The sequence below is a fragment of the Pagrus pagrus genome (assembly GCF_965226575.1).
Source record: "Pagrus pagrus genome assembly, chromosome: 5".
Classification (NCBI taxonomy): domain Eukaryota; kingdom Metazoa; phylum Chordata; class Actinopteri; order Spariformes; family Sparidae; genus Pagrus; species Pagrus pagrus.
Genome location: NC_140189.1, coordinates 26,760,357 through 26,776,212, shown reverse-complemented (window position 1 = coordinate 26,776,212; position 15,856 = coordinate 26,760,357). Strand labels below are relative to the sequence as shown.

The window sequence follows — 15,856 nt, the reverse complement described above, 5'->3', positions numbered from 1 at the left end:
TAAAACTATACCATAGTTCATAAGAAAATACTACAAAATAAGCACAATAATGTGTAAGAGAATCTGTCTTTTCTGTATTTTACATCCTGGTAATGAGCTTGCAGCCCGTTATCAACCCGAGTCCTTACCCTGGGGGTTGTAAACCACTGAGGGTTTGGACAGAATAATGGAAACACCCTTGGTCATAATTAGGAAGGACAAAATAGGACTAATATTTTAAAATATTCTTCAGATTTATTGCAGGGCTTATTCATTGCATTGCATTGCATTGCATTGCATTGCATTGCATTAGACTGTACACGTGTTCCCACCACTTCTACGTTGCATTGGTTGGAAATCAGTCCAGGACAAATGTGTGCACTTCACTGACTGGAGCTCGGCGATGACGTGTCCGTGCCTGAGAGGATGAATATTCATACGAAGTTCACATAAATCCTCCCTTTATCCCCCATCTGATAACAAGATAACGTCATTATGAAGAAAGAAAATAAAACTACATAAAGTAAATGTTGTAATCTGGATGATTTAATTCACATTTAAAGGTTTTAGAGAGATCATTTTTTTCTGAAAATGTTGCGGCCGGTTGAGAATCTTACTTTTTAACGATCTTTGTTGCGGAGTGAAATGGGCGGAGTCAAACGGGAACATAGTCAAGATGGCCGCCTTCACTGAGAGGTAAGACAAAGCAGGTCCGCAGTTTCATTGTGAATTTTTATCATTTATTTGATTTATCATCAGTGTGTGAGAGGCCAGAGGTTATCGCTGTGGGTGCACACTCAGTGGGCGTTTGGGCAAAGTTACTGTTTCAAGCTTTAATGGCCGCAACGGAAAATCATTATGGAAAAGTCGAGATCACCCCCCAATTGAATTAGCGGCTTGACAGGCTCCCTGTTCCGTTACCGCTGTCAGCAAGGTTAGCTCGACATCCTCCCTATCCGAAGATGTGATAAACGATAACAATGCTGTCAAACGAACAAGAATAAGTCCGTCTGTAAAGGACTAATACATTATCATTCTCAAATGAATCATGTGTGCCCATTTCCTCCTGTATTTGACCAGATTTCCGACTGAATGCTAGCTAACTGTAGCCCACATTAGCTAGCTGATACGTTAGCTAGTTAATGCTGTCTCCTGGCATCAGTTCAAACACATCACATCGCACAGCTTTGACAGGAGTATGACGGCTAGAAATAAGTCCTTACACGTCCGCTCTGACATGAAAAACAAGTTTAATATTTGAATACCGTGTGGCTGCAGCAGGATGAGGAAACGGGAAATGGGTTTAGCTGCCTGTGACATTTTCTGGCGCTGGCTTCACATTTGAGGACACATTTTACCACCACGCAGAGATCAAAGTCCGGGTGTGTCGGTTTAAGTTTAACCCCTGTATACGTGCTATAGTTTGACCGGGGGCCTCTTTGGCGATTACTCAACCATGTATGCGTCAATGAACTGGAGAGGTGGTCGGTCTGAACCATCTTGAACTTGGGTTGTCTCCTTGATTTTCTCTGTAGGATGGCGTCTGTCTTGCTGCTCTGGCTGGCCGTGTGCCTCGGTGGGACATGGGCTGTAGACAAGGGCAACTTCAAGACCTGTGACCAGAGTGCCTTCTGCAAGTGAGTGCGCAACAGAAAAATATGGAAAAATAATACATTTACTTCCTCTCAAGGTCCCATATTATGCACATTTTCAGGTTAATATTTTTGGGTATCCACTTAAAACATGCCTCAGGGCAGAAACGAACACATTGTTCTTATCATGCCGTCCATTGCTGCAGCACATTTATTCACCCTTTGTCTGAACGCTTCATTTAAGCTACTGTCTCTTTAAGGCCCCCTCCTTAAAAGCCCAGTCTGCTCAGATTGGTCAGCTCTTACAGGCCTGAGCAAGCACCGCCTACTGTGTTTCTGCTCCAACTCTTAAGTGAACATTTTCTGTATATGGCTGTGTGCATTTCTTGTAGACGGAGTGTTTTGATCCGTTCACAGTATTTAAATAGCAGCTAGACCTCCTTTTTATGTTATAAAGAAGACTGGAAATCTAAATTTCTACAATATGGGACCTTTTTAAAATTTAGTGTTAGTCAAAGAAAAGCATTCAGGTATTGATGTATCACTGGTGTCCACTCTTGCTATCAAACGTTAAACAGGCGTCAGCGAGCTCTGAAGCAAGGCGAGTCTCCCTATCGAGCCCTGCTGGAGACCATGGAGCTGACCAACACCAGACTCACCTTACAGCTCATCAATGACAACAACAAGGTAAATCACACATGGAGAACTAACTCCTTATTAACACTACGTCTTTATGATTATGGCCATATAAGTCTGTTCCCACATTTCAGTGAGCATACACGAACAGCTGTCGTGAAAGCACAAGTTAACAGCTTCCCTTCTTTGTGGTATCAAAACCAAATGCCTAATATGGCAAACAAAGTGTAATGCTAAAAAAATCCTAGCCCTTGGCTGAACCCATGTGCCGATCTCTGCTGCCGTGTTTGAGATCACAATGAAATTCCTATGTACTCTCCGTTGCTTCTCCTTTATCCCCCTCTCACCCCTCTTTCTGTGTATGCCTCTCAGGTGCGTCTGCTGCTCGAGCTCTACCGTCTCCAGGGAAACATAACGAGGGTGAAGATTAACGAGCTGAAGCCACTGAAGCCTCGCTATGAGGTCCCAGATGTGCTCATCAGGGAGCCACCTACTGAGCCGTAAGTCTCCCAAGGGTGCTAGTAAAAGTACGGCGGTGGTGGGTGGCTGGGTGTAGGTTTTGATATGTCAAACTGAAATGGCAGGTCTTTTCTGTGTGCAGTCCTGACAGTTGCGTGTGTCAGTTTTAGAGCAGCAACTATTTGATTATTTTTCAACTATTAAATAAACTGCCAACTATTTTGATAATTGACTCATCAAGTTTAAGGAAAAGGTTCTCTGATTCCAGCTTCATAAATGTGAATATTTTCTGGTTTCTTGACTCCTCTATGACTGTAATCTGAATATCTTTGGATTTTTGGACCAAACAGGAAGTTTGAGGACGTCATCTTGAGCTTTGAGAAACATTGATCGTACTTTTTCACCGTTCTGACATCTTAAACCAAACTAATTGATTTTAATAATGAAAAAAACAGCACATTGATTGACAATGTTGGTTGCAGCCCTAGTCAGTTTTATTAATTTAGCCCAGAATCACTAATATATCCAGAAAACTACATTTGGATAGAAAAAAACTCCCAAAAAATTGTTTTCACAAGGAAAAAATGGGAACTTTTTTGTGTTTTAAATAGAGAAAGAGAAAAATAATATGGGTTTTTCTCGCAGCAGACATCTTTCGGGCCCAGACACACCAAACCAACATCAGAGAACTGGTGGGATACAGTCAGAGCTGACTGTTGCATCGCCTCTCAGCCTAAAAGCTGCAGTTGAACACGCCGCAAAGGCTAAAGCACAGCGCCAACTAGCTCATACTTCCTGCATCTGTGTGAGAAGAAACCAAACCGAAGGGAAACCAAACCGACATAAAGCAGAATTTTTGCACACCGCTCTCGCTGATATAGTCGCTTCTAATCAATAATATGTCTCATTAATGTAGTTGGGAGGGAAAAAAATCATGGATACTATGGCAACAGGCTCTTTTTCCACTTCTCTTCTCGTGCACTGATTTGCTTAGTTGAACAGCTACTGGACACACCGCAACAACAAGAAAAAATAACAAGAACACCTGTGCTTTTCCTACTGCGATTGGTCAGAATATCTGCTGTGACAAAGACGTGTTGCGTAAAAATGTGTCTCAAACAAACGGATCTCAAGTAGGAAAAGAAAAATGGCCATTTTCTACTGTAGGTCAAGGAACAAGACAAGGTAACACGACTGTAAGAACTGAAACTTATAAATTCGTCCAGTGAAACGGAGGAGCCCATTTGAAAAAGAGCCAGCCTTTTAAGATAATTGCTTTCTGGCTTCATCTCTCAGAAATGCTGTCGGTTTACCTTTTATTAAATTCTTGTGAAGCCAAACTCAACATTTGAAATGAGCTTCTAAGTTTGGAGCAGATAGTGAGTAGATAATAATTCAGTTTTTCAAACTAAATCCTCTTTAACCTCCTCTCCCCTTCCTCTCTCTCTCGGCCCCAGCCTGTCTCTCTTGTCTCAGGACGAGAACGGTGTTGTGCTGTCCCTGGGGGCGGAGTCTCAGAGGGTCATCGTCAGCGCCCGGCCATTCCGGCTGGACATCATGGAAGGGCGAGACGTGTTGATGTCGCTGAACTCTCGCGGCCTGCTGGCCTTCGAGCACCTGAGGATGCGCAAGGACACGTGAGAAGCCGCGCATGCACACACATTTCCAAATGCCAGCCGTCTCTTTTAATCCACGTCCTCACTCAGTGGATGATTTTCTATTTTTGTTCCCATGAAATGGTTTGTTTTTTGAGTATTGTCTCTGACTCGTTGTTCTGTCCTCTTCTCCCCTATCATCCTAGTTTCTCCTATAAAGTAACTAGCACAGTGGCTAGCGTGTGGGATAATATCAAGAGGGTATTCTCTAGGTAAAGACCCTTAAGATTTGTAAGTGTGTATTCTGTTCCTTGTGCTAATGCTGCCAATAGTGTCAAAAAAGTGTAGGGACTCCCATCACACCAAGCACCCTGAAATAAATGTGACTGAGAGTGAGAGAGGGGCGTGGGTGAGTGTGTGTGTGCATGTCTGTGTTTAATTCGAACCAGAATTAAGGGGTCAGTCCGGCCCCTTGTTGTCATCCTCATGTTTTCAAAGGATCATTTAAACAATAATAGCCACTTAGGTGTTTGATTTTTTTTGTCTTATTTCATGAAACAAAGAAAAAATCATCCTGATCATGAAAAAACACATACAACCCAATGATGTAGGGTCCGCTGTGCCTACCAGTGATTTAACTGTGCACCACTGTTTTGTCCGATCAGCGTCTGATTAACTAAATCATCTCCGTAGAGCAGATCTAACACTGTAGCTGCATGACTGACTGTTTCTAGGAACAGTTATGTTAACTGAAATGATTCGTCACGCTTGCTCAGTTTCCAGTGAGAGCTAACCGCGGTAGATGAAAAATAATGCTAGTTAGTCGCAGAAGGTTCATAAACCCAAAGCTTTTCTGTCTTCACACACGTAGTCTGCCTCCTACCAGCTAGTTTGTGTCTAATTTTCAGACAAAGAAGCCCAGTTCCCAAACCGGACAGCAACATCTCTCTTTGTGGTTATGCTTTAGTTTGCGTTCCAGTTTTCGAGGTAATAATTCTCTAAATTGGGACATTTTTCTGCTGACCGTTCTGTCATTACTGCGGAAAAACAGGTTCTGTAGGAGCCTTCCATGTTGTTGTGTGTGTGTGTATGTGGTGTATTGTGACCATCCCACACTGATTTATGTGGTGTGGCTGCAATTTAAGATGGAGGGCAGCTAAATTAATGAGCAGTGTTAGTGAGTCATATTGAGACAAAACTGAAAACGTTTCTTGGGGAAAGTATGAGCCATTTGTTTCCAGGTTTGTTACAAAAACACAGTTTGAGTATCAGTAATAGTCATTTCAGTAACTTTTCAAGCAAAAATGTCAAACACGTCCTGGTTCCAGCTTCTTAAATGTCAGGATTTGCTACTTTTATTGTTTGAGAGGATGTTCCTTACCAGCCTTTTTTTTTTTTTGTGGTGCTAAACTAAAGTCATACGTCCCAACTGCTGAATACCCAAAGGTGTAAAGGTAACACACACAAATCTTCAGGACAGATTTGACAAATCTCAGTCTTAGCAATTTATTCTAGCCATGTCAACCAACATGTTAATGCTTTGGCCTGTGAGCCTTCATCAGAGCATCTAAATGAAGAGTCTTTTTTTAGTTCTGGATCGTTGGTTGGATATAAGAAGGAATTTGAAGATGTCACTTTGGTCTCTGGGAAATGTGAAGAGTATCTTTTTTTTACTATCGTGAAATTTTGTCATGATTTATCATGAAAATGATAAAAATATTAATCAATAATGAAAATAATTGTTAGTTGCAGCCCTAGCAGGGATCTTTAGGGCCTACAAGGTAAAGCGAAATGTCTGAATGCTGTCCCATTCCTTTTATACCATTTCAGCCCCTTGAAGACTCTCTCACTCAGACACTTAGCAGTTGACGTCAGCTAAGTCCACGAGGGGCTCAGGGCTTAAGGTTTTAGCGGGGACATTGGGATTGGGCCCTCTGCAGCCCGTTTCTCATCTCTCCTTGAGGTTAGCTGTGAATAGCATAACACAAATAAATCTACAGCTGATCTTCTTCATTGCTGGTTTGTCGGTAATGTAGGCGCCAGGATGTGACGAGGAGGAAGAGTGTATGGAATAAGGACAAAATATATCTTTGGTTTTGCAGCAAGGTTTTTGTCCCTTGTCTAAAATTGTTGATTGCGAGTCTGCCCCAAGAATCCTGCAACACAGAACATGTGACACAGGAGCCTTGTTTTTCCGCTTTAATATGAATACGGCATAACAAGCTTTCGAAAACCCATTTCGGCTCCACTGCCTCTTGCATGTGCGTTGCCTGCTGCAGATCCTGCACCAAACTTTAGTCGGTTGAAGGCTTGTTTGAGTGGGTCTTTGGTGCAATGCCATGGCCACCATTACATCATGTTATACGGGGAATCCACTGGGTAGCACTTGATTCTGTAAGGAGCATTGTGGGTGTTACGTGTCGCAGCCTCAAGAGGTCCTGTCCCATAATGCCTAGCTTTAAATAGCCACAAGGTAGGGAGTTGCTCAGTCCCTTTTGTCATTAAAGTAATTTAAGACCATGTAGTATATTTTTTAGTTGTCATTTTGGAGTCGGGGGGCATTCACCAACCTCCCTGTTTGTACGTCCTTTTCCTTTTTATCATAGTTTAACTATACTCCCCACATTTTGTTAGTCGTCACAAGATAGCATGACTATGCCAAGGTGACATTTCTTTCTTTTTCCTGTGTCCCCTTCCCCCTCCGTTCTTTTTCCCATGGAGCAGTCAGGCAGACCCAGAGGGCGAGAAGAAAGAGGAGGCTGAACCGGCAAATCAGGCCGAGGTACAACACTCTGAAATACACTTTCTTTTCCGTTCCTCTATATTTTACATTTCTACGTTCTCAGCCTTATTCTTCCCTTGTAAATGATGTGTCTGTTCCTCCTGTTCGCCTGCCAGACAGCAAAAGAAGAGGAAGAGAAAGTAGAAGATGGGATGTGGGAGGAATCGTTTAAATCTCATGCAGATAGTAAACCTAGTGGTAAGTCCTACTTACGTATATTATCAGTCACGGTTCATTTTAACTGAAATGTGTTTTTGTATCATCTCTGAAATAAGTCTTGTGTGTAACGTGGCTTTTTCTCTCCATTTTGATGATGAACTGATCATGGGTTTCTCTCTCCTCACAGGTCCTTCTGCTGTTAGTTTAGACTTTTCGTTGCCGGGGGTTGAGCACGTCTACGGCATCCCAGAACACGCAGACACCCTCAGACTCAAAACAACAGAGTGAGTGTCAAGAGCAAGTCGTATCTCGCATACAAAATGAAAAAATTTGAGGGGTTCGTAGAGTGTAGTCCTCTCTACAGTCTTCATTGAATCAAGCCTGAGTAAGTGTTCTTCTGTTTCAGTAATGGTGATCCATATCGGCTCTACAACCTGGATGTGTTCCAGTACGAGCTTTATAACCCCATGGCCCTTTACGGCGCTGTCCCTGTCATGTTGGCCCACAACGCCCAGCGGACCACGGGCATCTTCTGGCTCAATGCTGCTGAGACCTGGGTGGATATCAGCTCCAACACAGCTGGAAAGGTACATCTCTTCTTCTTCCACCTGAGTTCCTTGAACTGTTTTTGTCACAAATAGCCGGCCCAGTCCATCACTCACATACTTTCCTCTCTCTCCAGACTGTGTTTGGGAAAATGCTGGATTATGTGCAGGGCTCCAGTGAGACGCCACAGACAGATGTGCGTTGGATCTCTGAAAGCGGCATCATCGACGTCTTCATTATGCTTGGACCAACACCCAAAGACATCTTCTCTCAGTATGCCTCCCTCACAGGTAGGAAGATGGACAACTTGCCATTCATATGAACGTATAATGCTTTCTTTCCCATGTTTTTCTAGGACATTGGCACTTTTGGCCACTCTGAGTCAAACTGTGCTGTTCTTGTTTGTCTGTGCAGGAGATCAGAGAGAAAGTTTCTGTGTTCATCTCTTAGTACTTTGGTAGCTTCTACCTGAATCTTGTGACTCTGACTAGGATGCTAAAGTCAAGATAAAGTTTGAACATGTTTTATACCTGATAGAAGTATCCCATCATTCAGCTTTTCTCCTCATGTCGTCCATCAGGCACCCAGTCGTTCCCTCCCCTCTCTGCTCTGGGCTACCACCAGTGCCGCTGGAACTACAACGACCAGGAGGACGTGCAGACGGTGGATGCAGGCTTTGACGAGCACGACATCCCCTATGACTTCATCTGGCTCGACATCGAGCACACGGATGGCAAGCGCTACTTCACCTGGGATCCACACAAGTTTGCATCACCAAAGGAGATGCTGCAGGGTCTGGTGGACAAGAAACGCAAGGTATAATGTTAGGATCCACAACTCCATGGGTTCTTCAGTGTCTATTCTGCTGATATCATCTCACTTTACCTGAAATAATAAAAGAATAACATTTACTTTCTACTTATTTTTGTTTCGTTGTTTTTACAGATGGTTGCCATTGTGGACCCTCATATCAAAGTAGACAGCAACTACAAGATCCACAATGAAATCCGCTCTCGGAGTTTCTATATCAAGAATAAAGATGGGGCAGACTACGAGGGCTGGTGCTGGCCTGGTAAGAGACGACTGACAACTCAACATCAATGTGTAGAAAATGTATCCCTGAATATACTTTTTTGAACTGGATCTTCACTGAGGAAAAATTGTTTCTCGGTGTGCAGAGATCTTCAGTCTAACAAGACACACAACTCTTACTTCCCTTTCACATGACATCTTTTCAGGTAGTGCCGGCTATCCAGATTTCACCCGTGCAGACATGAGGGCCTGGTGGGCCAGCATGTTCGCCTACGATCAGTATGAGGTGAGTCTCAAGCAGCGATGGAATGTACCTACATTTACTCAAGAACTGTACTTAAGTACAGTTTTGAAATACTTCTACTATACTTGAGTAATTCCTTTTTCTGCTACTTTATACTTCCACTCTGCTACATTTTGGAGACAAATATTTAACTTTTTTACTCCACTACATTGAATTAAAAACTTTAGTAACTAGTAACTCTACAGATTTCATGCTATTGGAACATATTTATTTTTTATTTTGAATTTTTATTTATTCGTAATGTAATTAGTCAGGCATTGAGACTGATATCCACAATCCCTGTCTGCTCTCCAGGGTTCCATGGAGAACCTGTATACGTGGAACGACATGAATGAGCCGTCAGTCTTTAATGGGCCAGAGGTCACCATGCACAAGGACGCCATGCACGGAGCCTGGGAGCACCGCGACGTCCACAACCTGTATGGCTTCTATGTGGTGAGTGCACACAGGTCGTCTGCTTCTTTGTGTGAAAAAAACAAAGCTTTCTGTTCAATATTTTTATTTCAGACTTTGTTGTTTTTTGGTCTGGTTGAGTATTTATGCGTTCACCAAGCAGAAACCAGTAAAACACAAATTATGAAGTATTAGCAAAACAAAATGACACAGCAGCCCTTCAACATAATCTTAGTCTAGTAAACTTAAATAATCTTAGTGATATGATCACACACAGAGCTCACAAATTGCTTTGAAAGAGAAACAAAATATCCTCTAAAAGATCAGATGATTTGCATAGAAATACCTCCTCTGCTTCAATGATTATCCTGTGTACAACCTGCAGCAAATGGCCACGGCGGAGGGTCTGATCCAGAGGTCAGGAGGAGTCGAGCGACCATTTGTCCTGACCAGAGCCTTCTTTGCTGGGTCACAGCGCTACGGTAAACCTTTGGTTCTTCAATACAACCGGTAACGAGTAGGTTTTCATGAGGATAAAGACAATGGAATATTAAATATTAGTGAAATATACAAAATATAAAGTGTGTAAGAAGTAAATACAAAAAACAGTGCCTATATAGATAGAATTACAATTGAAGTAAGATAAGTTGAGAAGAAATTGAGATCCTGTAGTGATTTGAACTCTAAGTCTGTTTGGTTATGTGCTAGAAACCAATTGTGTCAGGTTACTTTAGTGCAGGACCAAGTGTGTTGAAGTGTGTTTGTGTCTGTAGGTGCTGTGTGGACCGGAGATAACGCTGCTGAGTGGGAGCATCTGAAAATCTCCATCCCCATGTGTCTGAGCCTGGGCCTGGTTGGCATCTCTTTCTGTGGTGGTGAGTGTGATCAGTCTGCTGTTACACCGCTAGAAGTTAAGAATATGCATCATTTCCCTCTTTAACTTGTTGACTCTAACTCTTAACACTGACCCCGTCTGTCTCACAGCTGACGTCGGTGGTTTCTTCAAGTCTCCCAGCACTGAGCTGCTGGTGCGTTGGTACCAAACCGGGGCGTACCAGCCGTTCTTCAGGGCCCACGCTCACCTGGACACACCCCGCCGTGAGCCCTGGCTGTTTGGTCCTGAAAACACAGCCCTGATCCGTGATGTGGTGCGCCAGCGCTACACCCTCCTGCCTTACTGGTACCAGCAGTTCTACCAAGCACACCAGACTGGACAGCCCATCATGAGGTGAGGACTCGAGGAAACACCATTTGTGTTTGTGTCTCTTTCATGTTGTCTTTCCTGTGGTGTTGAGTGGGAACGGGAGAATATAAGATTTTACTGCTCGTCTCCCGATTACCAAAATTGGGAGAATTGTGAATATCCTCACATTAACCCTTTTCATACATATAAAAATGTTGTGCATTCATGTCACTCAGCTGACACTTGTATCTCTGTTGCAGACCTCTGTGGGTGGAGTATCCTCAGGATCCTGCTACTTTTGCTATCGATGACGAGTTCTTGATCGGTGAGACACAGAACATTAAAACTTCAATGTGCTTTGTTCCAAGAGATCTGTTTATGACTTTAGATACGAATCTACTTAAAAACCTCAATGTCTGATGTTCAAACTGGCTCCAAATATCAATTTAATTAAATGCAAAATCTCAGCCGAGTTCTCCAAATCTGTTGGACTGCAGTTATTGTTGTGAAACAATAATGACATGTGTTGGGTGTGGATCATGTCTGTTTATCGTGGGAACAGCCGAGTTAGAAGCGGACAAACTAGAATAAAAACTTGACTATCAGGCATCAGTGAGGCAGGAGTGATTCGAAACGAGTATCAGACTCGCTGACGTGACTCAACTGTCCTGCAGGGAGAGACTTGTTGGTGCACCCGGTTACTGAGGAGGGAGCCAGGGGAGTCACCGCCTACCTGCCTGGCAAAGACGAGGTAAGAGAACACAGTTACTCATCTTTCTGTGTCAGTAACATGACTGCACACTCAGGAGTTCTTTGTCTTGATGAAACCTTTTCGTAACATGTGTTTGTGTGTTCCTCAGCTTTGGTTTGATGTCCACACCTTCCAGAAGCACAATGGAGCCCAGAACCTTTACATTCCTGTCACCATGAGCTCCGTAAGACACTAAGATGCCCGTTCACTGATTTTACCTACAATCACAAACTCCTTCAGTTCGAGGCCTTCCACATTCTTTCATAGTTTTTACTGTTCCTCTTGTTTTAATATGGACCTCTCTCTTTCTTTAAGATCCCTGTGTTCCAGCGTGGCGGCTCCATTATTCCCAGGAAGCTACGAGTTCGCAGGTCTTCCACCTGCATGGAGCACGATCCCTACACTCTACACGTGGCTCTTAACTCCCAGGTAACTCAATTGTACAAACCATTATGACGGCTACAAGAGCCAACCATCACCCACTGCTATCTTGATATGTTTGCAAGTGCAATTGTCTTACAGGAAGTTCTGACCTTTCTTTTTTTTTTTTTTGTCTGACAGAGAACTGCAGAGGGCGAGCTCTACATAGACGATGGCCACACCTTCAACTATGAAAAGAAGGAGTTCATCCTCAGGAAGCTTTCCTTCGCCAAAAACATCCTCTCCTCTGTGTGAGTGATGAATAATCTCTGTCTCAGTTCAGAAAACCTGCCTCTGTTATTATAGTGTTACTGTATAATTTTAATTTTGTAAACCTCTTAAATATTAAATCCATGTCTCTGCCTGGTCCACAGTAACATGGCTCTGGATTCCCAGTTTTCTACCCGCTCCTGGATCGAACGCATTATCATACTGGGAGCCAGTAAGCCCAGCAAGGTTACCCTTAAGACTGCTGGTGAGTGACATAGCAACATCTGTCTCATGTCCATGCTCACAGGTTGATTTATTTTGAGCCATAGACTGAATGCTGCTCAGTAGGTTTGAGCTGACATTAGATAGTATTGAATACAATTGAACAATCTTCCCATTAACTTAAATCGAATTCATGTGAACAAAGTTTAAGAAACGAATGTAGAAATAGTTTTTAATCTTCTCTTTTTACAGTGACTAAAGCAGTGTGGAAGTGCATCTGTGCCTCTCTTTGTGCTAATGTAAATAGTGTTCATACAGGTCATAGGAAAAGGAGAGCCGGATGATTTATTACTCATGAATATTATCACGGCGTCTCATGTTACTTTATTTTTAACTGTTCATGTACGAACAAGTCAACTGCTGCCAGATCAGGTATAACCTCGAGGTATAACACTGAATGTGTTTTAAATTAAGCCATTTTGTGTGGACGACTGAACTTTGTAAGCACTTGAGCCCCCCAGGTTTGGAGAAGTTCAAGTGTGAAGGTTTGTTAGAAAATGTCTTTGAATTTCTTTCTTTATTCAGCATCAGGACTACTGGTCTTTTTTTTGCCTTTCAACTGAAATGAAAACGAACAAATCGCTAAATATTCATGAAAGGAAACTGAAACCAAGAATACCTGGCGTGTAACAGCTGCTTTTTGGCTGCCAACAATCAGACAGCAAACTTAGCCGAGGGATACATTTTATGGGGCTGCCTCTTTGAAAACAAGAAACGCAGGCTCACGTAGGCTACACAGCCGCACTTACACATCCACAGGTGGCTGCTTACGCTTGCCAAGACGTAGGAGAGAAACACAAACGGTGCAAATGCATCAGTGATTTGTCTTTGTTTTTAGTGGAAACAAAAGAAACCGGGAAATGCAGTGAAACTCGCAAGGCCGGAGACACACTGGCTGTTGAACCACATATTCACGCAGACATCTGGCTGCAAGTATATCTTCAGCCTTACAGTGACGGATTACTTATTTGAAAACGTAACTAAAATACGTATTACTTTAATTGCAAAACCAACGTGTTACGTTATCCGTTACCACAACAAAGTAATGACTCCTGAAAAGTGATTACCCCCAACACTGATCCTGAGTGTGAGATTTTCTGATTCTTGTCTGAGATGAGATTCACACTCTTCTCTCTCTCACTGACTGTCTCTTCTTCTGTCCTGCAGGTGGTCAGGAGAGCCAGGTGGAGTTTGAATTCGACGCCTCAATGTCCATGTTGACGCTCCGCAAGCCCGGCATGAACGCAGGGGTCGACTGGTCTGTCACACTTCAGTAACCATGGAGATGGGAGACAATGAGGAGGAGCAGGAGGAGGAAATGACTGAACTGGACTGAACAGAGAGGGCGAGAAAGGAGGGCTGATGCCTACGACTAACTAAAGCAAAGACAACAGGATAGCCACCGTGGAAAATAAAGAACATAAACACATTAAAACACACACACGTGCATAAACCCATGTAGACCTGTTAGTCGAGCTGAGCCACGTAACGTCTCTGCCATGTCCTTCTTATGTTCAGTCACACTGTAAAACCTAACAAGAATGGTTACTGCTAGATAGATAATTCTGTTTGTCAGGTTATTCAGATAGATGGCAACTGAGCAACTCAAATCACGTCATTGTAACGAATCTGCGGGGTTGAGGAGAAAACATTCACACTCTTTGTTTTTTTTTTTTTAATCGTCCATCCTGTCTCCCTCCGAAGAAAGATCACTGTGATTTGAAAATGAAGGTTCACATTCAAAGCACATGCTCCACCTGCTGGTGATTCCCTCGATCTGTTTCTGATAAAAATCATTCCATCCCCTCTGTAAACAAAGCACTTCAATCAGCTGAGAGCTCGACCGTCTTTACTTCTGCCACATTTCATATATTTGGGGAGAGCTTGCCCAACAATCAATTCATCCTGCGGCTCTGCCACAAAATGAAAAGAAAATCGTCACGGCACGTTAATTCCTGTTTAGCCTCTCCCAGAGAACGTCGGTGATGAGTTTGATTCATTATCATCGCTTCACAGTGGGAGATCAGGTCGGTTAACTGCTGCACCGAGAGGGGATTTTCAGCTATTCTTTGGAAGAAACTTGGCAACTGGGGAATCTCTTCAGGGGACTAAACCACTGGTGTTTGTGGATCATCCTGTCGATGTGCTTTCTTTCTTTTATCGAGTCCTTTTTCTCAGCGTCGTTTACTAGATTATTTTTAATGCACTTGAGGAAGTAAAAACTTAAAAGATGTTTAGATTTTCATGTGTTTACTAGATGTCGGGACTGTCTAGAATTTCTGGAGTGTCGTTTGGAGCTTAACGAACAGGTCAGATTTAATTCTTGAAAGGCGTTTCAGTAGCAGATATCCATTTCTGCTGGTTTATACGAAAGTAAATCCTTAATGACACCGAGCAGTCGTGAACTTTCAAATGATTCTCTGGAGACTCTGGAGTCCTGACAAGTCAAATCATTGGGCCTTTTAGGAGTTTTGTTGTTCTATGAGTTTGTCTCCTTGATTGTTTTTATGATTATAAATGTACATGTTGCTTCAGTTTTGTTGGTGATGGCTTGAATTGGTGGAAAACGGAAGTGAAGGAAAAAGACTTCAGCTGTCAAAGTTGTCAGATGTATTACTAAAAGATGAGACCAAGTGAAAATAAAGTTGACCAAATGTGAAAGAAGTGTTTGGTTTTGATTGGATTACGTTAAGAGTTCCTTCCTTACTACGTTTCTCTCATTAATGAGACGTCTGTTGTCTGTATTCATATTTTAAACACTTAACGAGTCCTCATTTGCAGCCGTTTCATGTGCATCTTTTGTGGCTTACAGTATGTTTAAAAAGTCTGGGAACCAAAAAAAACACGATGTAGTAAATACAGATCACACACTAACTATAGCCAGCTCTGCTTAGTCAAATTAAGTGGTGGAAGAGACAATATAACTTCCATATGGTGATCATCAATGTTTTAAGTCTGTCCTCTTCATCTACAAACCAAATCTTTCAAGGTGCAGTTTATTGATCAGTTCGTTAAACTACATTTTAACCACAGAGACTTAATTTTTCTTAATCTGTATTTGAACATTAACTTCTGAGATAACAAAACTATTAATATAAATACTGAGTGGGTACAGTAGGATTGTGTTTTCTAGACATTTGTCACAGTCACATCTCAGGAGGTAATAACTTAGTGAAGTCTTGGACTAGTAGAGAAAATATTAAAAATTGATGTTGTGGGTGTGCCCATGGTTTCTTTACAGGAATCTGAAAGGTTTCCCCTAGAAGTCTTTTGTTCACGAAGAGGGAAGATGTAAATAATTACATGTGGACAAATGCTGTATTTGTATGACTTTGTTTTTATAACTTTTTTACTACAAGGTTGAGATATTATGAAAACCCACTTTTGCCAGTTTGAATAAAAAGATTTGATGAAAACATAGCCATGATTTAAAAAAACAAAATTCTCATGGTAGGTCATAATTATGAGATAAAAAGCCAAATTGTATCTCATAATTTCAGCTATTTATCCCGTAATTATGATTTTTAATCTAA

General features: G+C 42.3%; 1 protein-coding gene across 4 annotated transcripts; it reads left to right on the top strand.

Moving 5' to 3' along the window:
* The first annotated feature begins 602 nt into the window (after positions 1-602).
* ganabb (glucosidase II alpha subunit b) lies at positions 603-15,006 on the top strand. Of its 4 annotated transcripts, none has more exons than XM_084353925.1 (25): positions 603-675; positions 1,515-1,616; positions 2,150-2,258; positions 2,580-2,707; positions 4,124-4,303; positions 4,468-4,533; positions 6,986-7,043; positions 7,160-7,241; positions 7,390-7,486; positions 7,609-7,789; positions 7,885-8,038; positions 8,329-8,564; positions 8,694-8,820; positions 8,987-9,066; positions 9,379-9,519; positions 9,863-9,959; positions 10,251-10,352; positions 10,462-10,705; positions 10,921-10,985; positions 11,335-11,411; positions 11,521-11,595; positions 11,727-11,840; positions 11,973-12,082; positions 12,206-12,306; positions 13,491-15,006. In XM_084353925.1, exons 1-25 carry the CDS (start codon positions 656-658, stop codon positions 13,598-13,600), a joined length of 2,856 nt encoding a protein of 951 aa, XP_084210051.1. In that variant the 5' UTR covers positions 603-655; the 3' UTR covers positions 13,601-15,006. The 4 variants fall into 4 exon arrangements, with proteins under 4 accessions (XP_084210051.1, XP_084210054.1, XP_084210052.1 ...); XM_084353926.1 differs by having other exon boundaries at positions 648-689; XM_084353927.1 differs by lacking the exon at positions 603-675 and adding an exon at positions 884-913.
* Positions 15,007-15,856: the final 850 nt, after the last annotated feature.

Bases quoted from the DNA above. Each gene is read 5' to 3' on its own strand.
- ganabb (XM_084353925.1), top strand. From the start codon at position 656: ATGGCCGCCTTCACTGAGAG. The intron at 1,617-2,149 runs GTGAGTGCGCAA...AACGTTAAACAG, and splicing joins GACCAGAGTGCCTTCTGCAA to GCGTCAGCGAGCTCTGAAGC. The intron at 8,565-8,693 runs GTATAATGTTAG...TTGTTTTTACAG, and splicing joins TGGTGGACAAGAAACGCAAG to ATGGTTGCCATTGTGGACCC.